This window comes from Diabrotica virgifera, chromosome 7 (assembly GCF_917563875.1).
Source record: "Diabrotica virgifera virgifera chromosome 7, PGI_DIABVI_V3a".
In the NCBI taxonomy this organism is placed as follows: Eukaryota; Metazoa; Arthropoda; class Insecta; order Coleoptera; family Chrysomelidae; genus Diabrotica; species Diabrotica virgifera.
Window position 1 is genome coordinate 149,849,274 of NC_065449.1, and position 25,451 is coordinate 149,874,724.

The window sequence follows — 25,451 nt, forward strand, 5'->3', positions numbered from 1 at the left end:
ACGCCATACCGATGCTCCTGGACGATTACTTTTCATTTAATCCCTATTTTAGATATTAAAAAATCGTTTTTCCAATTTTGCATTTTACGGTTGCGTCATTCTTCTTCTGGACCGGCGAATTTGTCCTCAAACAACTTTGGGCCTTTCCTATATTTGCTTAGGGTTCTAAGTTTTATGGTGGGGAAGAAAGTCAAAAATACATTAATAATAGAATAGGAATGATACAATCATAATAAATTGTATGAATAAAAAAATATATAGATAGAAAAGTAAGCCTCACGTTTTGTTTTTATTATTTCCCTATGAACTTTCGAGAATCTGGTCAAGTTTGGAGCGCTGTAAAACCTAAATAAATAAGTAGAATTATACAACTTTATAGTGGATATTGTTAGCTGAAAAATTCTCTACAAAATTGATATAACGTTATTTTATTGTGAAATGAACTGAAAAAAAGTTATAACCTCCAAAAGGAAACTTGTTAAAAAATTATTACTTATTTTTGTTTATATCTTTTTTGTTGGTCACTTGACGATAAAAAGTAATAGAAGCAAAACTGTAGAAAATTTAATTTGCTACATTTTATGTTTTATTAGATTTTCCGTAGGGTTGGTAATTTACGAGATACAGCACGAGACCCATTTGCACCCTTTTTCCAAGATGGCGACCGGGGGACAAGGGTGGCGACCCCAAAAACTTAAGCTTCTACTGATCCCCCTACACATTATAAAAATAAAATTGACTCCTCTAACAAATGCAGGCTAGTCGCACTGCTAGTTCACAGAAAATTTGTACACCAAGTACAAGAGTGCCGATATATCTCCGAAAGAATAGTTAGTGTAAAAGTCAAACTGGATGTCAAACCTCTGAACGTGATAGCGATCTATGCACCTGAGAACAACAGGGATGCCACCATAAGAGAAAACTTCTATGAACACCTTCAGACTGTAATAAACGAGATCCCAAATGATAAATATATAATCATTATGGGTGACTTTAATGCCCGTGCTGGCAATGACACAGTTCCGGGAATAAAACAGCGATATAATGAGAATATCAGAAATGAAAACGGAGACCTTCTGACAGACCTCTGCAGCATAAATGAAATACGAATTAACAATACATTTTTCCCTCACAAAGAACAATACAAATACACTTTTGAAAACACTGAGGACAAAGATCTATGATAGACTATATTCTGTCGAATAGAGAGTTACACCCGTCTCTAATCTTGGATGTAAGAGCACTAACATCAGCAGAAATAGGAAGCGATCATAAATTGGTATTGTGCAAAATCAGAATGAAAACACATATATGTGATAACAAAACAGCAGAATACACCACCAAGATTAAAGTCGAAAGCTTACGGGACGACTCCACAAGATACCTATTCCAAAAAAGACTAACGGAAAAAAGCAGCAACACGTATATCACAGAAAGTGACGGAGTCGAAGAAAGCTGGGCAAAAATTAAGTCTAATATCTTAGCCTCAGCCAAGGAAGTTCTTGGTGAAAGAAACATTAATAAAAATAAATCGCTTCCAAGACGAAGAACTCCATGGTTTTGTACAGAAGTGAAGGAAAAATGTAAAGAGAAGAAAAAAGCATACCTAAAATACATGTCAACTAAAACACAAGAGGCATACGATTATTATAAGACTATAAGAAACGAAACACATTCATTAGTAAGAAGAATAAAAAATGATCACTGGGAACGTTTTTCGAAAGAAGTGGAACATGATTTTTATAGTCTCCAAAAGGAAATATGGCGCTTTATAAGAGGTCAAAGAACGGAGGTAAAGGAACTAATAGAACCAAAACACATAGAAAAGAATACATGGATTGACTACCTAAAAAAGCTCTATGCAGAGGAAGAACAAATGATGCTAAAACCGGAAACACCAGAAATTACCACAAATGAAGATGTTAATATAAGTGCACAGGAAGTACGAAAGACACTCGAAAAGCTGAAGAACAGAAAAGCTGCAGGTAAGGATGGAATACCAAACGAATTACTGAAATATTGTGGAGCAGCAATGACAGAACAATTAACAACATTAATTAACAAAATCATAAAACACAATAAAATACCGGAAGAGTGGAGAACGAGCGAACTAATTCTACTATTCAAAAAAGGAGATAAAAAGCAGCCAGAAAACTACAGAGGTATCAACTTGTTAAATACTACCCTAAAACTTACAACTAAAATCTTACAAGACGTAATGAATCAGAGGATAAGTTTAGCAGATAAGCAACATATTCGTCATGAAGCAAATTACTGAGAAATCACTAGAGTATAGTAGACCAGCATTTCTATGTCTGATTGACTTAAAGAAAGCATTTAAAAGAGAAAGACTCAAAGATGTAATCCATCTTCTGTATAATAGAGAAGTTCCTCTAGATATCATAAAAACTATTGAGAACATCTACCAAAATAACAAAATGGAAGTCAGAATAGATGGACAACTTACAGAACCTATAGATATAGGCAGCGGAATAAGACAGGGAGACTCATTGAGTCCTATGCTGTTCAATTTAATCATGGATGAAATCATTAAAAACGTCAACAAAGGAAGAGGTTATAGAATGGGAAACAAAGAAGTAAAAATACTCTGCTACGCAGACGACGCAATATTGATAGCCCAAGATGAAGGTAGTCTGCAAAAATTAGTCCACAGATTTAACATAAGAGCAAAAGAATTCAATATGACAATTTCATCTCAGAAAACCAAAACAATAGTAATCAGTAAAGAACCAATCAGATGCAAAATAGAAATTGATGGTATCAGTATTGAACAAGTAATGGAAGTAAAATACCTTGGAATTACATTGTCAAGTTACGGAGACCTAGACAAAGAAGTGAGAAATCAAGTACAAAAAGCAAATAGATTGGCAGGATGCCTTAATAACACTATATGGCGAAACCGACATATTAACACTGAGATGAAGTCAAGAATTTATAAAGCCAGTGTAAGACCAATAATGACATATGCATAAGAAACAAGACCCGATACAGCCACAACACAAAGACTATTGGAAACGGCAGAGATGAGAGTACTGAGAAGAATTACAGGAAATACACTGAGAGATCGAAAGAGGAGCGAAGATATTAGAAGACAATGTAACGTACAGTGTATAAACGAATGGACACTAAATAGAAAAAAAGAATGGAACAACCACATAACCAGAATGGGGGAGACACGTGTGGTCAAAATAGCACGAGATAAATCACCAATCGGCAGAAGAAGTATCGGCCGACCGCGCAAAAGATGGAGTGACAACCTTCCATAGAGGTATCAATCCGCCAATGAACAAGCAGAATTGCTTATAAAGAGGAAGAAGAAGAAGAACAAATGCAGGGTTAGGGCCTAAAAAATGTAACATTTCAATGGACTACATATTACAGTGATGAGCGCGCTAATAACCGGCAAAATAGCACAAAAGATGGAAAACGTATAAAGTTGTGAGATGAAAAGAAATGAAACTAGTCGAGCTGGGAAATTTAGCTATATTAACCTATTAATTTACATTATATTGATTGTTTCCCACCCTTTACACGTATCGCACGAGTTTGGCAACTACCACTGTCACATTGACAGTTTTAGTTGACATATTCCTCTGATACGTGTAAAGGTGGGAAACAATCAATATAATGTAAATTTAAAGGTTAATATCGCTAAAACCAGCTCGACTAGTTTCATTTCTTTTTATCTCACAACTTAATAGGTTTTCATCTTTTGTGCCATTTTGCCGGTTATTAGCGCGCGCATCACTGTATGGAGAGTTCCGTAAAATTATTGTTCCACACAATTATGTCACGAAATTCACATTGTTTTAAAAAGAGTTAAGACTAAATCTGTAAGTGTAGAGTATCAGGCAAATAAAAAAGTTTGGATAGCAAGTGAAATTTTCTGCAATATAACTTTTTCTGAAATAAACTGCAAATCTGTTGAACCGAAGAGGGTGAGCGCCGAGCGGTGAGCACCAATGTATCCATTATGTGGAGCTGCTACACCGAGCACGGCGCACCTACGTATGGATACGTACCTTTATAATCTTTGGATCAGGATGTCATAAAAAAATTTCAAACACATACAGGTCATTGTGAAAAATGTTGTTGTTACTTAATAGTCGAACAGGGCAAAAACAAAAGCTGCTCGGTTATCCCAGAATTCGTGGCGCCAAGTGGCACAGTCAACAATAATTTCAAACTGTACTCATAAATTTGGATGCAGTCATATTGAGGAAGAAAACGAAAACGCTGCAAAAGTTAGACCTATAGTGAATTGAAGAAATGGACCGTGCAAATGTTCGTTATGAGAATTAACTGCGTATGAAATATTGGCAATGTGCTGTGGGTTATTGATCATTGTGATGTACCACTCAGGATATACGAGTATCAAGAGATAATATGAAATAGAGGAATCAGAAGTTCCTGCAGTGCATGTCGTAAGCGCACAAATTTTCAAGGTTCTTAAAAAACAAAAAACCGTACAGCAAAGAGTATGATATATATTTTTTAATATCTTAAAATGGATGTAAACACTGATCCTTAACTGCATATCTACAAAGTGAACGTAATTTTCATTGGATTTTTGCCAATAACTGCTTGCTATTATGCTTTTTAGATGTGTATTAATTAGTAGATGCAAAAAATCGGAAGTATATATTTTAACAGAAAATGTTATAGAAAGTAGCTACTTTATTGTCACAATTTAAATTTCTAACATTATTTACTAACCTTCTTTGTAGTAAAAATCGTATTTTACGTCTTATTCTTATTGTTACGTATTTCCTGTGTATCTCAGTGTTTAAATTTGTGATGTCAAAATTTTTATAGCGTTTTTTTAATCGGTGAGTAGGATATATGTTTATTATCAAATAGAATAACGTCCTGGGTTTATGTGCTATGATATTAAACACGAATATATTCTAATATAGTCTAATTAGTATTATATTTCTTGGGAAATTAGTTTTTTCTAATTAATATTATATCTTTTTGTTTTAAATTAAACTCCGCAGGTTCGGAAAACCAACATACAAAGCATCTTACAAACGTAAAAATGACGCTTATACATTTTCTATCTCCGCGCTGTGTAAAAAGTAAGTACATTTTAGAAACGATTTTTTTTTTCATTTTGTAGCTATGGCTACGGTATATACGTACCATGTAGTTTAAATATTTGTCGCAAAAAGTACAAGGTTGTTTAAATTAATTCATTTTTATGTCTTAACGACTGTAACAATGATCGAAGTCTCAGAACTGTTTTGCACCACCAATATCTTGTGTCGATCACTTTTTTTTGTGTAAAAGATCTAGGGGAAAAATCCCCATAGAAAAATCTATCCCTATAAATATCACATACAGGCGAACACTAAAGGTTTTGCACAAATAATGAGTCTTCAAATAGGAGCTTTGGGTGTTTTTTGTGTCAGTATTTAGTCGTTGGTTGTCATCATGTTTACCAGTTCCTGAAACCTTTTTCTATCGTCTGCTGCGCGAAATAATTCTACTGTGGAACCACACCATTGTCTAATATTACTTGACCATGAAAGCTTCTTTCGACCAATCCGTCTCTTTTCCCTCCACCTTTCCTTGTATTATAAGGCGAAGTAGCTAATCATATAGCCGAAGTATTTTGTTTTTCTCCTCTTTATGATGTTTATAAGCAAACGTTCTGAATTCATTATTTGGAGAACATCTTCATTGGAAGTGTACGAAACCCACGATATCTTTAGGATTCGTGGATAACACCACAACTCGAATGCTTCTAATTTGTTTAGCATATTATATGACTTTTAAAGTCCATATCTCACAACCATACAATAAGATAGATCACACATAACATTTCAGGAGCTTCTTGCGAATATTAATCGACAGGTTTCTGTTCCTTAAAATTGGTTTACAGGTCTTAAAAGCCTTATGTTATTACCTCTTCAGCCGCAATTTACATTTAACACACTGCCAAGGTATTTAAAATAATGGTTTACCCGTTATAAATATCACCTCTCCATCAAGAGAAAGCACACATTGATATACATTAATCTTTCCAACTGCTATTCACTTTACCCTTGCAATATTGATTTTTAAGTCTCTCCGATAACTTGCTGCTTCACTGACTAGATTTACTGGAGATCTTGTAAATTTTCTGTAAGAAGGTATGTATCGTCAGCGTATCTGATATTGTCGATTACTTCTCCGCCCAGCTTTACTCCTTCTTGTCTGTCGTCCAAAGCCTCCCTAAATATTTCTTCAGAGTACAGATTAAAAAGACTGGGTGACAAAACACAACCCATTTCATACTCCACGTTTGATGGATAGTTTTTCGGTACGACTATCTCGAACTTGTATAGAGGCTACTTGATTTTAATATAAGTATTTTAACAGTTTTATATCGTAGTGGTCAAGTCCTGCTGCTCGCAGGTAATCGAAAAGTGTATCGTGTTGTTGAATCTACATCTGCCAAATTAGCTGTAATTTATTCAGTCTGTTTTGCGAAATGATCATGGATAAAATATCATACAACATACGTGCAAATGACAAAATGGTTTTATCAAAATGGATGTTGCGTTTAGGAAATGTTCGCCGCTCTTCTTCCATTTTACGGTCGCCATAATCGTCCTACCGAGAGAACGACTGGCAATGTGGTAAATTTTGAGTCCATTGGTTCAATAAACAATCAACTAACATCCAGATGACGACGAAACGCAAGATCTGCCAAAAACATCGCAGCTGTCCGTGAGATTGTGCAGGAGAATCCGAGCAAGTCGATTTCACGTCGCTCACAAGAGCTCTGCCTTTTACAGATTACAGAACAACGAATTTTGCATCTTGACTTAGGCCTGCACCCATACAAGATTCAACTAACCCAGATGCTGAAGATAAACGACCATAGAAAACGACGTGTGTTTGGTGAATGGGCTCGGAAGCAGTTGGAAAGTGCCCCTATTTTCCATCAAAACATTATCTTCATTGAATAGACCCAATTTTGGATGAATTAAGTGAATAGAATTGTGGAGTTTGGGACGATACTGATCTAGATGAGATGCTAAAAGGTCCAATGCATCCTGAAAAAGCCACTGTATGATGTAGATTTTGGGCTGACGGAGTCATCTCATATTTCTTTGAGAACTACTTTGGCTAGGCCATCACCGTCAACGGCGAGCGATAGGTATAGGTCGATTATTATCAACTTATTTTTGCCTGAATTGTTTAATATGACGTACCTACTCAGATTAAGTTTTAAGTGAGGGTATGTGATTTTTTCTCTCAGTCATGAGACAAACATGCTGATTTTTTTTTGTTTTATCCAATTTTTCAGTTCTAATAAATATAATGGTATCCAAATAAACTGAACTTCTGCATGATTGATATTTCGTATAAGAGCACATCACTAAAGTCCCCCAAATATGTAGTTAGTTCCCCCTTCAACAAAATATTATGTTTGTAGGGAACCAAATTCATAGTAATATATTCTTGAGTACTTAACTGAATCAATGCAATTGTTCATAGTTTTTATGACGCTGTATTAAAAATGGCGGACAGACACCATTCTGAAAAATATTTTAAATAAGTACATTATCATATAGCAAGTAATATGTAGTCTGTTGCAAGATAATCTAGAAAGCGGAAATTTATGGCAAACTCTTCACAGCTACGGTGATCAGAGTCGGCTTCGGTTGAGTAAAATTGTAATACTTAAAGCAAATTATAAAAAAATAATAAGATTACTATTGGCATATATTTCAAAAATATTAGTATAAAATGCTTGTTTATTAAAAAATATTACAACTAACAATAAAATGTTTGTTATGATACGACAATAAATAAATTTAATAAAAGTTATAGATATCTAAATCACTTTCACAGTTACATTGTTCATATTCTGAAAATCACTGTCATCAGTATCCTCGACATTTATTACAATGTTTTTGATTGTATGGTGAAATGACATATTTTTCTTCAATTTATATGGATGCTAGATAGCATATTGCACAACTGTTGACAATTGTCAACAGTTATGTGGTTTCATTCAAGTCAACAAATACATTCCTTAGTATGTTAATTACAGACGAACACCCCCTTGTGAGTTCGAATCTTATCAGGGATAGATTTTTCATTTATTAAAAATTAATAGGTGAAAATAGTTTCTATCCTTGTGGGATCAGTACTCACCAGAGGGACCGCAGACGTTCGGATACCATTAGCGTCTCTTTGTAAACACAATGAAGTCGACTTTTCAAAGTAACAAGACATTTACTCAACACACACATACTACACTAGGTATCTTATCTGCAAAATCAACTGTACCATGCTGCCAATGTTGTGGTCAATGGTCCACAATGGTAGTTGTCAATGGTCGAGGCATTAAGCTAAATAAAAAAATACAGAAGAAAAGGAATTCGTAGAAAGGTTATTTCCACGAGAAATGTTTTTTTAATTGTGTCCAATAGGGTTGATCATACCTACATTAGGAGGGTGTTAAACGTAAAACTTTAAATCCATGATTCTTGGTGATGTCTATAACATATTCAGATTTAACAATAATTGAAATTCTAGTACTTAACCATTTTTTAAATAATTCTGTTTTAAAAATTATATTATTCTCCATAAGAAATTCTTGGATTAAGAATTAAGTACAATTACGATTTGGGTTTTTTTTCGTACCAACTGGGAATGATATGGGACGTCATCTAAAAACTGTCTCGTACATCCTTTGCAGATAAAGGTCTCATATAAAAAATAAATAGTTCTTGTTATCTCGTCTATACTGAGTGAAGATAATCCATTTCCTATTTTTATAAATAGCTGGATTTCATGATTCTTCGTCTTTTATCGATTGTCTTAAATCCGTTGGATTTTAACAATCTCCATACAGCAGTTTTTTAATAGTCTTAATATTGTTTTTCTTTCAAAACTAAAATTAATTATTTATTTAAAATAAGAAAATTATTTACAACGGACATATTACAAATCTTTGCATCGGTTTAAAAATCTGTAATGTGGAACGAGATTATCCAGAATCTTTTCGTAGAATAGAATAGAAATATGTTTTATTGTCATTGAAAAGTGTACAATTTTATAGCCAAACCTTACAAAGAGTCAGAAAAATTAACAAATTTACTAAAATTACATAAATCGTCAATATAAAAAAATAATGAAGTAAAACAAAAACAATATATTGCAAAATTTAAATAAATTGCAAATTGCATAAACAACCTTAGGAACTAATAAGTTAAGCTGCTGCATACGATACAAATACAGATAAAAATACTACTTGTACATAAGGGTACTATAATTTCTTAGTTATTCAGTAAGAAACTCTTCTACTGACTAATAATATGGTCTTTAAGATAGATAGGCTTTTGTCATTTTACGGAACTTGGGGAAAGATGTTGCAAAATTAATGTAGAGCTAAATGTCATTAATCCATTATATTAATGATAGCCCATTATATCTATCAATTGTGTAAAAGTGATCTCCTGTTGCAATTAAAAGAAAGGAAAGAATTTTGTGTCACTAACCCTACCCAATAAGTCCCTACGAAGTAGAGGACGACCACGAAGAAGATGGATTGATGATGTGGAAGAAGACCTAAAGATTCTAAGGGTCAGAAGATGGAGGGAAGTGGCCAGGAATCGACAGGAGTGGCGACTTCTTTGCGAGCAGGCCAAGATCCACAACGGATTGTCGAGCCACTTATGATGATGATGAACCCTACCTAATGCTACCTTGCTACATTTCACTATCCCTAAACACAACTATCCCCAACTGTGTTATCGCCTGTGTGTTTTCCCCAACTTTGGTTAACGTATACTCAGAAATAATTTTTAACGAAGCCTTGGAAGGGCAATGTGGAGTTCGAATCGGGGGAGAAACTATTAACATCAGATATGCAGACGACACCGCGATCATCGCTGAAAGTATCGAAGATCTTCAATTCCTTATAGATCGAGTCACTAGAGAATGCTAAAATAACGGACTTGGCATAAATACAACAAAGACGAAGTTACTTGTGGTTAGCTAACAAGACGTGGGCCCTATGCATCTAATTGTCAATAATGAACCTTTAACAAAAGTTAACCATTTTAAACGAAACACTAAATCCCGATGAAGAAATTAAAACTCATATAGAAATTGCAAGAGGAGCAATAGGCCAAGGCGAAGGTGACTTAATCAAGATGATAAAAAAAAGCTTGAATATCTCAGACAAATAATGACAGGTAGCAGATACAGGATGCTGCAGTTAATACTCAACGGAAAAATCGACGGAAAAAGTGGAATTGGTAGGAAGAAATATTCATGGCTCCGAAACCTTCGTCAATGGACTGGCTTATCAGCAGATCAACTGTTGCATGCCGCACGTACTGTTGCATGCCACGCCTAACATTTGGGCACGGTACTTAAAGAAGGAGAAGAAACAAAACTAACGTAAGAAGTTTTACATTCCACGTGGCACATTTATAAGCACAATTATTATCAGGGCCCATATTCTTGAATTTCAGGGAGTAGAAATGGTAAGAGAAAGTGACGTAAAAGTAGGCGTGGCTCCCTAAAACCGAAAATGCTGTATTCTTGAAAAAAATTCTCTCAATCTTTGAGAGAAATGTCACTCCCCAAGGGAGTAATAATTTCTACTGGTAGTATGTAAGAGAAATTGAAAATGGGGGTGAAAATAACAATACATAACCTTAAAAAAGCGGAGAGAAGTCTCAAAACCGTTTATTTTATTTCTATATCTGCTTTCTTCAATATCCATGTTTCGAATACCTAATATTATGTGGCTATGGGAAAAATTAGAGCTCTTACCAGCTTTTACTTTGTTTGCATAGTTATGGTTAAATTTTTCCAAATTGTTATGTTTCATCATATTCATAGCTGTTTTTGTGATAGTAAGTCTTCTATGCATCTCTCTGTCACATAATATAATCTTTTCTGTCTGAAATATTTTAGCTGATCCAATTGTATCGAACTCTGGTTTTTAATTACAATTTAGAGAGGTTTTTTTATTGAGAGTTCCCAATGTCAGATTTTGTTGTTTTACACTGAAAGTCCACTGATTGAAGTTTACACTTCAATCCACATGTAGATGTTATAATGTAACTTCTATAAATATGCAGATTTATGGATAAATTTCTATCTATCTCCATATCTAAGTATGGAATAATGTCTATTAGATATCCATACAAAGCTATTCCAACAAGTCTGAATTATAGTGACTTCGAAGTAAATATTGGGAAGTCCTTCAATAACTAATATTTACGAATTACAAATGGTAACAACTCTATAACGTTTAGTGAAGATGTCACACATATAGTTTGTCATAAAATGGTAATTGTTTTAGTTCCATTAGTGTAACAATTCGAGTTATTTCATTTTGTAACTGATTTTTTTCCTAAGCGTTTTATTTTCTTAGTTGCAAACAGTTATATTTCTAAATTTTACACTTCAGAGTTAGCTTTGAATGTTAAAAAATTCAAAGACTGAATGTCCAAGGACAGGTGATGGAAGAAATATGTTTGCAAGAACAAGAAGGCATATATGTATATTCTTTTCCTGTAATGGAATCTCATTCATTACTGCTGAGCTCGCACACAGAGAATATATTTACAGGGGGGCTTGAACTTATCTGAAATGTATCGGTTGTATCTAAAGCAGTGCACAGAAAATAATTGTCAGTCTATTAAAGAGCATTTATATGGAAATATTTTTCAACATCAATACTCAAAACTGTAGTATGTATGTTGTTTTGACTTGTTAGCAGTTCAGGTTGTTCCAAACGAAGACAGAAGTGACGTTTTTTTATAAAAGAGGGCTTGCCTGTTACAATTACACAATTTACGATATACATAATAAACAAGGATATTGTTTTTTATGGCACGACAGGTAGTTTGTAGGGGTGTTAACAAAATAGGTGGTTGTTTGTTAAAATATTTGAGGGATCATGTTATAGTAAAATGTCATATTTGATTTTATTTATTCAGTTAAGCTCATTTGTACCTTTCGGCATTGGGCTCAAAAACGTCATATTTTACTCAGATAACTGCACTGGGCAAAATAAAAATAAATTTATATGGGCTCTTTAATCATACATTGTCTTAAATACACATATTAAAGCATTACTCGTAAGTTCTTTGTGGTAGGACACATCCAAAACTAGGGCGATACAATGCATGCTCTTATAGAATGTGAAAAATAAAATGCTCTGAAAGTAGGACCACTCTATGTGCCTTCACAACTAACACCTATATTAAATTCGGCAAATAAAACTGGAAACCCCTATATTACTATTGAATTTCGAGATTTCATGGATATTAAAGCTTTAGTTAAAAACGCAGCTAACTACACCAAAAATAACAGCGGGGAAACAATGAAATGGAATGATGTGCATATTGTTAAAGTACAAAAATTAGCCCCCTACACAATTTTATACAAAAAAATCATTTTTTGAGAAGAAATTCCAAAGTATAAATGTTGACTGGAGAACAAGAGGATAGCGAGCACATATTGATATCAGACTTCTCATATATGCTGATCAGTTATAATCAACGTATAATTTTATTATCGATAAATAAATATCGTCGCATCAAAGCAACAGTAGGGTATGTCATATCCTACTGTTGCAGGAGTGCACCGATCAACCAGTTAAGTGATATTGGACCGATGTGATGTGTGTGTATATACGCATATATGGTGCAATCATGCAACAGTAGGATATGACATCCTACTGTTGCTTTAAGGCGACAATATGTAAGTGGGTGTACAGATATTCCAGCCCTCATAAAATTCTTTTTTATACATACAAAAGTGTATGATCTCTCATTTTTTTTTTGGTTTAACATGAGGCCAAGTTATAATCATATTTTTGTGCTATTAAAATCATCTTTTGTATTATTTTATCCTGCTGTATAACAAAATTATTTTAAATAAAATAGATTAAAAAAATATGAATTTAATTTGTTGGTTACTTATTTATTCTACAAAGTTAGGTAGGTATAGTTTTATATATATTTAAAAAAAACAACCAATAGAGACACTGAATAACAAACAAAACATGTAACTTTAGTGAGACTAGGAGAAATCTTTGTCAACGTTGTGTACATACAGAAAGAGAAAATAAAGGCTGGCTTAATCTTAAACACAGTTTAATCAGTGGCGTAACTAGTCTGGCTGCGCCCCAATGCAAGTATTCCCCGTGCGCCCCTAATCGTAGACTCATTCTCCCCCTCCCCATAACCGGGAGTTTTGCTTCAAAATATTTCTTTGCTAAAAATTTTCCAGAATCAGTTTTTTGCGCCCCAATGCACCGCATTGGTTGCATTGGCGTTAGTTACGCCACTGAGTTTAATGTTGAGTTTAAGAAACCTTGACAAAGAAATAAAACTGGTAAACAATAATACTACTATCACAGCATGTATATGCAAAGCAACTGAAAGCCACAATCAAAACAACTAGCAGAGAGATCTATTTAGGAAAATACTCAGATACTCTACAGAAAAACTGTTTCTTTTTTGTTTGTCGAAGTCGAAAAATGGAAAAATCATTTAATGTAAACAAAAACAAATGATCAGGTTGACAGTGACAGTTGACGGTATCATGTCATTTGCCAATATTTAACTTTTGTGATTGGTTCAAATTTTCAACAACAATCCGGCAACACTGTTCGCAGTTTCTCTCATTCCTTTCTACTCCCTCGATTCAAGAATACAGCTTTTTAAAATCGAGAGAAATTATGAAGGAGTAGAAAAGTGAGTTAGCGTAGTGGGGAGTAAAATTTTCTCTCGATTCAAGAATAAGCGCACAGACTTAAATTCGGAAATGCTTCCTAACCTCAACATCTTTTTAAAATTAATGATGTAACAACTGATACATGTGAACATTGCGGGAAAAAGGAAATCTTAAACCATTTTTAGAGTGTTTAAAGCATATATGGATGCTTCAGAAGTCAAACGGTGTAAGTCACAGTCTCCCTAAAAATGACTTATGAGATGCAACACATATTACATACTATAATATTATATGTGTTACATATATTATATAATAATATTATAATTTCCTTATTTGTATTTATCAATATATTACCCATATTATGATAAATAAAGACGGTTTATTTGTTTTTAATAACTACGTACTTATATTTCTGTAACTACTTTCAGAAACATCTTAGTATCTCATTTTAAACACTTATTGACTTACACCAATTGGCTTCTGAGGCATCGATATGTAGATCGATCGAAAACCTTATTTTATAATCTTTTTAACATTATTTATTATTGACGTCTGCTGTACTTGTCGTTTTATTTCCAATAAAAATATTTCAAATACATCCTTGAATTTATTTTCCTTGCAGATACCAGTCAGGAGTTGTGAAGTCTGAATACGGCAACGAAAGAATACACCTCAACGCCGATGTTGACTTAAATAGTAACGGACCTGTCGTAAGAGGTTCGGCTGTCGTGGGCTATCAAGGATGGTTGGCTGGTTACCAGGCTGCCTTTGACGTTCAAAACTCAAAATTGGCCAAGAGCAATTTTGCATTAGGATTTTCAACATCAGACTTTGTTCTCCATACATGTGTGTAAGTATATAGTCTAAGCACAAACTATGGCCATACTACGAATATATGCGGATGTATTTATTGATTTTCATTCGCGTATTGATACCTCTATGGAAGGTTGTTACTGCATCTTTTGCGCGCCCGACCGATACTTCTTCTACCGATTGGTGATTTATCTCTTGCTATTTTGAATACTTTCTGCTTCCCCATTCTGCTTACGTGGTTATTCCATTCTTTTTTTTTTCATTTAGTGTCCATTCGTTTGTACACTGAACGTTACATTTTCTTCTAATGTTTTCACTACTCTTTTATGTTTCGTGTATTTTCGTATTTCCTGTAACTCTTCTCAGTACTGTCATCTCTGATGTTTCCAGTAGTCTTTGTGTTGTGGCTGTATCGGGACTTGTTTCTGATGCTTAATAGACAAGGCGAAAACGGCGGGTTCGAAGGGAAAAATATTCCCATGAGATATTTTTGCATAATCACATTCGTGAGACATCCCAGAATAAGGTTCAAGAAGTCGACCACGTGAAAAGTGGGCCAATTTTTTTTAACAATTCTTTTTTAATCAAATTGCAAGAATCATTATTTTGGCCCGAACAATTTTTTCTTTAATTTTTTGGACCATTCTGGACAAAAAAGGTCTCTTATAATTTTTCTCTAAAGTTGATTGTTTTCGACTTATAAGCAATTTAAAATTGAAAAAAAGAAAAATGGCGATTTTCAAGGCTTAATAACTCGGTTAAAAGTTATTATGAAAGTCAATATATGACTAAATTAAAGTTTAAAGCCCCCCCTACAAGATCCTGAAGAAATTTTTGTCATGATTTTATTACTAAGCTGTTATTTTTAAGTAATAATAATAAGCGCCATGCACGTGTGCGGGGCTGTAAATGCTGAGTGCGAGAGAGAAGCCATTCCAGTAGTCTAATTTTGCATCTTACTCGCACTCACATTTACAGCACCGTCAATACGATCTAACCACTCATTGTTATTAATTAAAAATAACAGCTTAGTAGTAAATTAATGACACATATTTCTTTAAGATCATGTAACGGCGACTTTAAGCTTTGATTTAGTCACTTTCTGACTTTCAAAATAATAATTTTTGACCGAGTTATTAAGTCTTAAAAATGGCCATTTTCGCGTTTTTCAAATTTTAACTTGCTTATAACTCGAAAAAGATCAACTTTAGAGAAAAATTATAAGAGACCTTTTTTGTCCAGAATGGTCCAAAAAACCTAAAAAAAATAGTCCCGGCCAAAAATATTGATTTTTGCAATTTGATTAAAAAAAAAATTGTTAAAAAAAATTGGCCCACTTTTCTCGTGGGCGACTTTTGAACCTTATTCTGGGATGTCTCACGAATGTGATTATGCAAAAATATCTCATGGGAATATTTTTCCCAACGAACCCGCCGTTTCCGCCTTGTCTAGAAATATGTCATTATTAGTCTTACACTGGCTTTATAAATTTTTGACTTCATCTCAGTGTTAATACAGGGTGAGTCATGAGGAACTGTACATACTCCTACCTCGTATAGAGGCTCCTATGGGGAATAACAAATGACCATTAAAAAGTGTCTGCTCCCATTGTTTAATAATATACAGGGCGAGTTTCGCATTTTGACAGAAATTTGTATTCGTCATAATTTTTGAACGGTCAGATCGATGTGTCTCTTATTTTGGCCAATCGTTACACTATTACCACCTAATCAACTAATTTATTCAAACTAGAGAAAAATCAGGTCCGGCTTTAAAAAAATTAGTTCGTTTGGGTCTTAGAAAAAATTTCACCCTGTATACGCTTTTTGAAAACTCTAATATGAATTTTACAAATTAAACAAATAGGCAATTAAAATGGCATATTTATTTTTTTCCGCACACGATGACTTAATTTTTTATAAAAAAATCAAATTTCATTATGAATTAAAAGTTTGGTAAAGTGAACCATAGATTTAAAAAAAATAACTTTTATTACAAAAATTAATTTTTTTTGCACAAATAAGTAATTTATGTTACCATCCAATCAACTGATTTATTCAAACTAGAGAAAAATCAGGTCCGGATTTAAAAAATTAGTTCGTTTTGGTCTTAGACAAAATTTCACCCTGTATACGCTTTTTGAAAACTCTAATATGAATTTTACAAATAAGACAAATAGGCAATTAAAATGGCATATTTATTTTTTTCCCCACACGATTACTTAATTTTTTATTAAAAAATCAAATTTGTCAAAATCGGAATTTTCTAAAAATGAAAAAAAATTAACTCACGGTTTAACTCGCTACAACTCTGTTCCATTTTAATATTTTTTTTCTGAAATTTTTACAGCACATACCTCTTACCATTATGAAGACTATGAAAATTGTTGTAGACTTTCAGTCTTCTTCTTGTAAAAGTTGCAAACTTGTAAATCACAAAAATTAGGTGGAAAAATTTAAAATTTACGTCTATCGTTTGATCACGTCTATGTTAAACTATAGAGTCCAAAAGAAGTGTTATGGGAAGTTTTAGATCTAGACGTGTTATAGAAAAAAAAAATGGTAAAACTTTTAATTTTAAGAAAAACGTTGTTTTTGTAAATTAATTTTTGTAAAAAAAGTTAATTTTTTTAAATCTATGCAAAAACTTTGCCAAACTTTTTATGCATAGTCAAATTTGATTTTTTAATAAAAAAATAAGTAATCGTGTGGGGAAAAAATAAATATGCCATTTTAATTGCCTATTTGTCTTATTTGTAAAATTCATATTCGAGTTTTCAAAAAACGTATACAAGGTGAAATTTTTTCTAAGACCCAAACAAACTAATTTTTTAAATCCGGGCCTGATTTTTTTCTAGTTTGAATAAATCAGTTGATTGGGTGATAACATAAATTAAATATTTGTTCAAAAAAAATTCATTTTTGTTATAAAAGTTATTTTTTTTAAATCTATGGTTCACTTTACCAATCTTTTAATTATTCATAGTCAAATTTGATTTTTTTTATAAAAAATTAAGTAATCGTGTGGGGAAAAAATAAATGTGCCATTTTAATTGCCTATTTGTCTAATTTGTAAGAATCATATTAGAGTTTTCAAATAATATTATAAATTTTTTGGTAATGTTCACATCCTTTATAATTTGCGGGGTGATACCCACCACATAATGCACATTTTGCTGGAGTTTCTCTAGTCTTCTTACAAGTTGTGGTATTATGGGCTTCTCCGCATTTGACGCAGACAAATGGTTTATTGCAATATGACTTGGAGTGACCGTATAATTGGCATCTCATGCATTGTATTATGTGATTTTTGGTTGTTCCGGAAGGTTCAATTTCAATAACTCTATTCTGTAGCCCCCTTAAGTTATAAATATCTTTGTTATTTGCTGCCGGTTCGAGATCCACAAAGAACAAATTAAGTGGCTTTTTAGTAATTCTGTGTTGTGCATTTATTATATTTCGAACTTTATGACCCAGTTTTAGGAGTTCGCTTTTATGTCCTCGGTGTTAGTAGAGTGGTGAAGGTATTTTATTACAACTCTATAGGCTCGATCCTGTTTTAACTGATATGTGTGGTGATAAATGTTATGTTCATTAAAGTATCTAACCATTTTTCTATATGTATCTAGCGTGCCACAACTTAATTTTACGACATTATTAGTTAAACTTTTTGTATGATATTCTTCCCTTTCTGCTACATCCTTAATTTTTTGTACCATTTTTTGATAGTCTTGTACACCGTGTATGAAAATTGGTGGAGGGTTTGCTGTGTTGTTCTCCTTGGGAGGGATAACTTCATTTTCTAGCGCTTCAAATCTATTTTCTGTTACAATAATATTTGTACTGTTTGAATTATTATTGTCTGTTGTTTTTCTGATTTTTCTTCTTTTTGTGCTTCTAATTTCTTGCCAATCGTTGCCGCTAGCTGGTTCGTTGTTTTCTTCCTCTTCTTCACTGGTGGATGGCAATCGTTGTAATTGATAATTTGAAGCAGAACTATGATATGTGATCGGCACTAGTGGAATTTGTGTCTGTGGTAGTGGAGGGTACAAGTTAGGTGGCATTGGTTTAGTTGGTGCTGGTTGCGACATCGATATTAGATATGGCGTGGTTTGTATTATTTCATGGCTATTTGCCCTTGGCTATTTCATGGCTATTTCATACATTCATGGCTAGTTGCCCTTGTGTGTTGACTTGTTGATACATTTGTGGGTTGGTTATTGAATTATTACTAAACTCTGTATTTATCCCGGATGGAAACATATTTTGAAAAATATATTTATCATCATTTGCGTACCTGTTTATTAGTTTTCCCGGACTGGGCTTGACACAGTCTCGAACAGGGTGTTTTTGCTGTACTAAATTACTTCGATATGTCGATACAAGAATGGACTGAACAAATTTTATCTACGTTAAATAATCTGTGGTTAAATCACAAAATTCGAAGAGAAACTTTGAATTATGTATTTAAACTTTGACAGTTATTTTGACAATAAGTTGGAAGTGACAGAAAAAGGTATGTCGGTGATTATACTCATTTATAAAATTTATTTTAGTTGTTGATAGATTTTTTTATGGCATAGACTTGGGTGTCAATTAGCCAGATGGCGCTATAATAAAACAATGATTACGTATTATCTATACGACTATAATAATCTGTACAATTTATACGACTTTAGAAATCAAAGAACATACCTTTTTATGAATGCAATAAACACGATTGATTTGTTTTTATACCAAATTGCAAATAAAAGGGTTATACTGCAATAACCTTTTCATATTTGGCTGGTTACGATTCTGACAACTGTCAGATTTAACTAAAATGTCATGTAATTATTATCTACCTCTACATTCTTAAAATCATATATTATGACGTCAAAATTAATGAAACACTGAAAGACTGAGAAGAACTTTAGATTTTAGTCGTATGGATATGTAATAGGTAAATCATTTTTTCCGATTATAGCGCCATCTACCAACAACTAGAATAAATGTTGTAAATGTGTATAATCACGGACATACCTTTTTTTCTGTCACTTGTGACGCACTGAAAAAAGCCTGTGAGAAGCACCATAATATCACTTGTGTATTTCGGCTGCTATAATGCGGCATTCCCGATTACAACTTTTTAACCGGATGTAATATAAAAACCGGAAGTACATATATATTTGTTGTCTTCTTGCTAAGACGCGTCAAATAATATATCGCTTGTACTATTTCGGTGTCATATGTACTATAATTCAAGGTTTTCACATTTTAATTTTGTGAAGTAGGTGAAAATAATATTTTACGTCAGTCTCGCTGTTTAATTGTCACATCTCGTAGGTACAATATAATATGGTACATACGCGCTGCAAAACCTATTGCGATATCTTGTTGATTTTTGCATTTTTTTAAAATTATTTTTTTATTGGAACACTAGTACCTAAAGGGCATATATTAGTTTGTTAGGCATTTTTTAAAATTAATGTTATTCTAATATTTAGTGAACATGACAGTAACGACGGCCAAACGTTTGGCGGTTCCATCTACCAAAAAATCAACCCCAAATTGGAAACAGCCATCAACTTGTCTTGGGCAGCTAGCGGAGAAAAGACCGACTTCGGTTTGGGCTGCAAGTATGACTTGGACGCCGACGCATCTCTTCGCGCTAAGATTAACAACGCCAGTCAAATCGGTTTAGGATACCAACAAAAACTACGTGATGGTAAGTTAAAATCATGTTATTTGCTATTTTCATTGTATGTGTTCATACAGTGATGAGTGCGGTAATAACTGACAAAATAACTTTAAAGGCGAGAAACATAATGCGTTGTGTAATAAAAAGAGATGGAACTTGTAGAGATGGGAAATTATCAATAGAAACCTATAAAATTACATTATATTAATAGTTTTCCACTTTTAGACGTATCGGTGGAGTTTGGAAACTACCATTGTGACAGTGATAGTTGACTTACTTCTCCAATACGTCTGAAGGTGGGAAACTTAGTGCACTCATCACTGTATATTCAGGCATAATTGCCTGTGTTTCGATAATTTGAAAGTAGAGTTATTTATCTAGTAAGTGTTATATTATATATTATTACTTTTAGTAACTTTTTTGTTTAAGTTATGATTTTAAATCTGCTTGCTGTCTTTACAGAGCACTTAGGAAAAAATCGATCAATTTTTAAATACAGCACCTGCAACTTTTTGCATAGTGTTCTAGGTGACGTCAAGAAAAAAATCTACAATAGAAAAATGGGTTTAAATGCATAATTGCAATTACAGTGCATAAAATGCATCAAAAAGTGCATAAACATCTAAAAATCACTATTTTAAGAGCCAAATTTTGTGACTCAGGGGTTCTTAGGGCCGCTGAACATGAATATGCCAGAACTGACTTCCAGAACACCTGGTGTCCAGGGTTAATAGTAAGGCATGTGGAGCTTCGACGGTTTTCGGCACTAAACTGATGCAAACAGATTATTCGGGGGATTTTTGGGGCCGTTGAACACGAATATGTCATCAGAACCGAGCACTGAAATACCTGATGCTCAGGATCACTGCTGAGGCACGTGATCTTCTGGAGTTTTGAAAGTTTACACACTAATTTGATGCAAACGATTTCTGGCAAGTTTTTGGGGTTGTTAAACATGAATATAACATCAGAATCCACCCTCGGAGCACCTAGTGCCCAGGGTGACTGCTATACACGTATCGGGCAACAAGTGCACTGAGGGGTCGGTTCTGATAGCGTGTTCATGTTCAGCAACCTCAAAAACACTCAATAATTTTTTAATCAATTTAGTACCGAAAACACTCGAAAACCCTGAAGATGACGTGCCTTAGCAGTGATTCTGGGTAGCAGGTGCTCAGGAGGTTGATTCTGATTACATATTCGTGTTCAGCAACCCCCAAAACCCCGTGTAATCTGTTTGCTTCAATTTAATGTCGAAATCCGCCCAAACTCTAGAAGATGATGTGCCTTAGCAGTGATTCTAGGGCCCCGGAAGTCGGTTCTGATGGTATACTCATGTTCAGCGACCCCAAAAAAAACCCGACAACAAAATCTGGCACTAATATACTGATCTTGACACGTTTATGCACTTTTGGATGCATGTCTACCAAGGGATGTGGTGTATAACCTGTATTATTATTACAGTGCCGGCAAAAAATCTTTAAAAAGTGAATATAAGTATAAGTTAACTAAATTGTAAAGCGGTAACGATGAATTTCATTTGGGATGTTAATTAGGGGGTAATTTTCACGATTTTTTACAAAAAAAAAGTGGCTAACTTTATTTTAAGTAACTTGCGTAGTTTTGATGTTAAAAACTTTTTAACACTTTAAAAAAGTTTTGATGAGTTTGAGGTGCCGAAGAAGAAACAAGTGACGGCCGTAGCTCAGCGGATAAGATACTGGCATATCTAGACGGACCAAGAGTTAGATTCTCGGCACGTAATTTTCAATTTCAAAAAATTATACTAGTCGTGTTTCGGAGGAGACATCAAGCCGTCGATCCCCTTGGCAATACGATATTATTATTATTATATAGTCGTAAGAAATCCTAACGGAAAAATTGGACACCAAGTATGACTAAAATCGGCGCACACTTGAACTATAACCCTAAACAAAATTAGGAGCGTTATAAAAACTTCGACGGATCGTGCTACCCAAATGTGTAAAGCCGGAGGAAGAATTTAAAAATCTAGAAAAGCCGTTAGTCGACAAAGATTTCTTGCTGCCTATTAAAAATGACGGATCAAATCGGGAAAATGTTGGCAGAACATTGTGCTTCAAAATAACGAAACAGACCAAAAAAATTTTAAGTCAGCCAAAGATACAAGAAAACAACGATGCTATAAATGATACTCATATTCGACAAGCACTTTTAGTTATGAAAGGTTGTTATAATATTTACTGCATCACTTTTGGGAGTATCTATCACAGTCTCAGACGAAATATCAGGATAAAGCAATTCCATACCACCGTTTAAGGTACGTACCCATACAAGGGTGAACCCCACTCCATGTTTCAGCTCCACATAGTGGATACGTTGGTGAACCCCGCTCGGCGCTCACCCTCTTCGATTCAACCGGTTGGCGGTTTATATGTAGGGGAGCGCATGTCGTATCCGTTTGTGCTGATACACGGAGCGGGGTTCACCCTTGTATGGATACGTACCTTAATACTCTCGGAAAACTATATTACTGCTTCATAACGTGTTTTCATACAGTTCATTCCTTCATGAAATATACATTTTTCCTTAATTGTACTAAAGTTATGGACTTTACAGTAACCGCCACACTAGTAGACACACGGGTACATTGAGCTAATACAGTCATGGGCTCTTAACTTATTTTACTGTTCACTTTTTTTTGTTATTGCTTTATTCATTGCTAATTTACCTTTACTTATTGAAGCTATACTTCTTTACAATTGAGAGTGACATTTTATAATTCTGGGCGCATGCGCACACAGACAGTATGTAGTTCGTTGCTAATCTTTCAAGTTATGTATGTACAGCGCAAATAAGTCATTAAAACAATATATTATTGTTTTTCGTAAATGTATTATTTATTATAATTTTTGTGTCTTTGGATTTCTCTTCCTCGGGAGTAAGATAATTAGTCCTGTCGCCAGGGGGGGTACAACGGCCTTCTTAATTCAGATGGACTTACACCCAAGTTTTTTTTATGTATTTTGGCCCGTAGAACACGAATTTTTTGGGTAACAGTTGATCCGGATGTCGATAAGATTGTTATAAACAAAGAACTTGAGGAATTACATAACAGCGATTTCTCGAAAAACAAAACATTTTTTTGTATTTTTTGGGTCATTCTAACCAAAAAATGTTCCTTCAAGTTTTTTCGTAGGATGCATAGTTTTCGAGATAAACGCGGTTGAACTTTCAAAAAATCGAAAAATTGCAATTTTTGAACCCGAATAACTTTTGATTAAAAAATAAAATAGCAATTCTGCTTACCGCCTTTAAAAGTTTGAGTCAAATTATATCTGTTTTGAATATTTGCATTGATAAAAATTTATTTTTTGATTGATAAAAAAAGCTGTAAACACATAGTGTTTCCCGTGCCTAATACATGCGTTTTAATGCATGCTACATAGAAATAGCCCCGCTTGCACTTCTACCTCTGCTACCTACTCGTTCGATTTTAAATGAGAAATCATTGAAAACATCACTCAAGCACTAGCTGTTTATAGCTTTGTTTAACAATAAAATAATAAATATTTGGCAATACAAATAATTAAAACCGATAAAATTTGACTTGAACTTTCAAATGCGGTAAGCAGAATTGCTATTTTATTTTTTAATCAAAAGTTATTCGGGTTCAAAAATTGCAATTTTTCGATTTTTTGAAATTTCAACCGCGTTTACCTCGAAAACTATGCATCCTACGAAAAAATTTGTAGAAACTTTTTTTGGTTAGAATGGCCCAAACAATACAAAAAAATGTTTTGTTTTGCGAGAAATCGCTGTTATGTGATTCCTCAACTTCTTGGTTTATAACAATCTTATCGACATCCGGATCAACTGTTACCCAAAAAATTCGTGTTCTACAGGTCAAAATACATAAAAAAATCTTGGGTAAGTCCATCTGAATACAGGAGGCCGTTGTACCCCCCCTGGCGACAGGACTAAATAAAATATCTATTATAACATTTTTATACTTCACTTGATCTATTTGTCACCGTGATGTGTAATTATATCCGAGACGTTACGTACACGGGGCTTGATAGCTTGGTTGGTAGAACATTGGACCAGAGATCGAGAGGTCCCGGGTTCAAATCCCGGACGAATCATATTCTTTTTTTTTGTATTGTTTTAATAAAATTTTTTTGAGTAGTGGTAGGTAAGAAAGTTAGTTTAATGTTTAAATAAAATACAAATAAATTGTTAAGTATATTTATTTCGATGAAATTATATAATAGAAGTATAACTTCTTACGTGCGTACAAAGTACACACACATTCTTTTTATTGCTAATTGTTTACTTTATGTCTAGTGAAAATTACATGACAGAAAATGTATAGAAACCGACTATAAACATAGACAGTTAACAGTTTATAGAACAGTAGTTGTATAAGTTATTTTAAAGCAGAGTAACAATTTATATTTTTGAAGTTATACTTATTTACGATTGAGAGTGAAATTTTATAATTATGGACGCATGCGCAATCAGACAGTATATCCGAGACGTCACGTACACGGGGCTTGATAGCTTGGTTGGTAGAGCATTGGACCAGAGATCGAGAAGTCCCGGGTTCAAATCCCGGACGATTTATACTTTTTTTTTTCTTATTTTTGGTATTGTTTTATCCGACGCCCTGAAAGGCACTAAGGATTATGAGAAAGAGTATTGTTTTAATAAAAAAATTTTGAAAGTGGTAGGTAAGAAAGTTAGTTTAATATTTAAGGGGGGGTATGGTTTGAAATCAACATATCAAGCACATTTTTGTGAATTTTTTCGACGCTATGGTAGAATTATTTTATTTTTAAATTAAATAAACATATTATGTACAATTCAAAGAATATTAAAAAAAATAAATCCAAAATATTGAAAAATAAGCCATTGGCGACAAATTTTGGCAGGCAGCTCAAAAGAAATTGATTTTGCGGTGGACATCAGAACTCATCACTGGATCATACGAAACAAAAAATTTAAAAAGATTTAATTAGCTTATGAGTTTCACGAGGTAACAACGTCGAGTTTTTTATTTTTAATGATTTTTGAATTTTTTTTATCACTCAGAAGTCAAAAATACGAAATTTTTGATAAAAATTGTGTGAAAACCAACAGATTTAATATTGTTGAACAAAAAATAAGCACAAAACGAAAAATATCTCGACGTTGTTACCTCAGGAAATGTCTAAAGAAAATCTATGCAAAATTTCAGGTAGATCGGTCAATAG

At 33.6% G+C, this 25,451-nt stretch overlaps 1 protein-coding gene across 2 annotated transcripts in view; it reads left to right on the plus strand.

The window, feature by feature from the left end:
• LOC114338616 (voltage-dependent anion-selective channel) overlaps window positions 1–25,451 on the plus strand; it is a 61,352-nt gene that overhangs the window by 34,473 nt on the left and 1,428 nt on the right. The window contains exons 3-4 of one of the 2 annotated variants that reach the window (XM_028289216.1): window positions 14,348–14,575; window positions 20,024–20,244. In XM_028289216.1, coding sequence (XP_028145017.1) covers window positions 14,348–14,575; window positions 20,024–20,244 — 449 coding nt within the window. The remainder of the gene's footprint in view (window positions 1–14,347; window positions 14,576–20,023; window positions 20,245–25,451) is intronic. The other variant, XM_028289215.1, reaches the window with a different exon arrangement.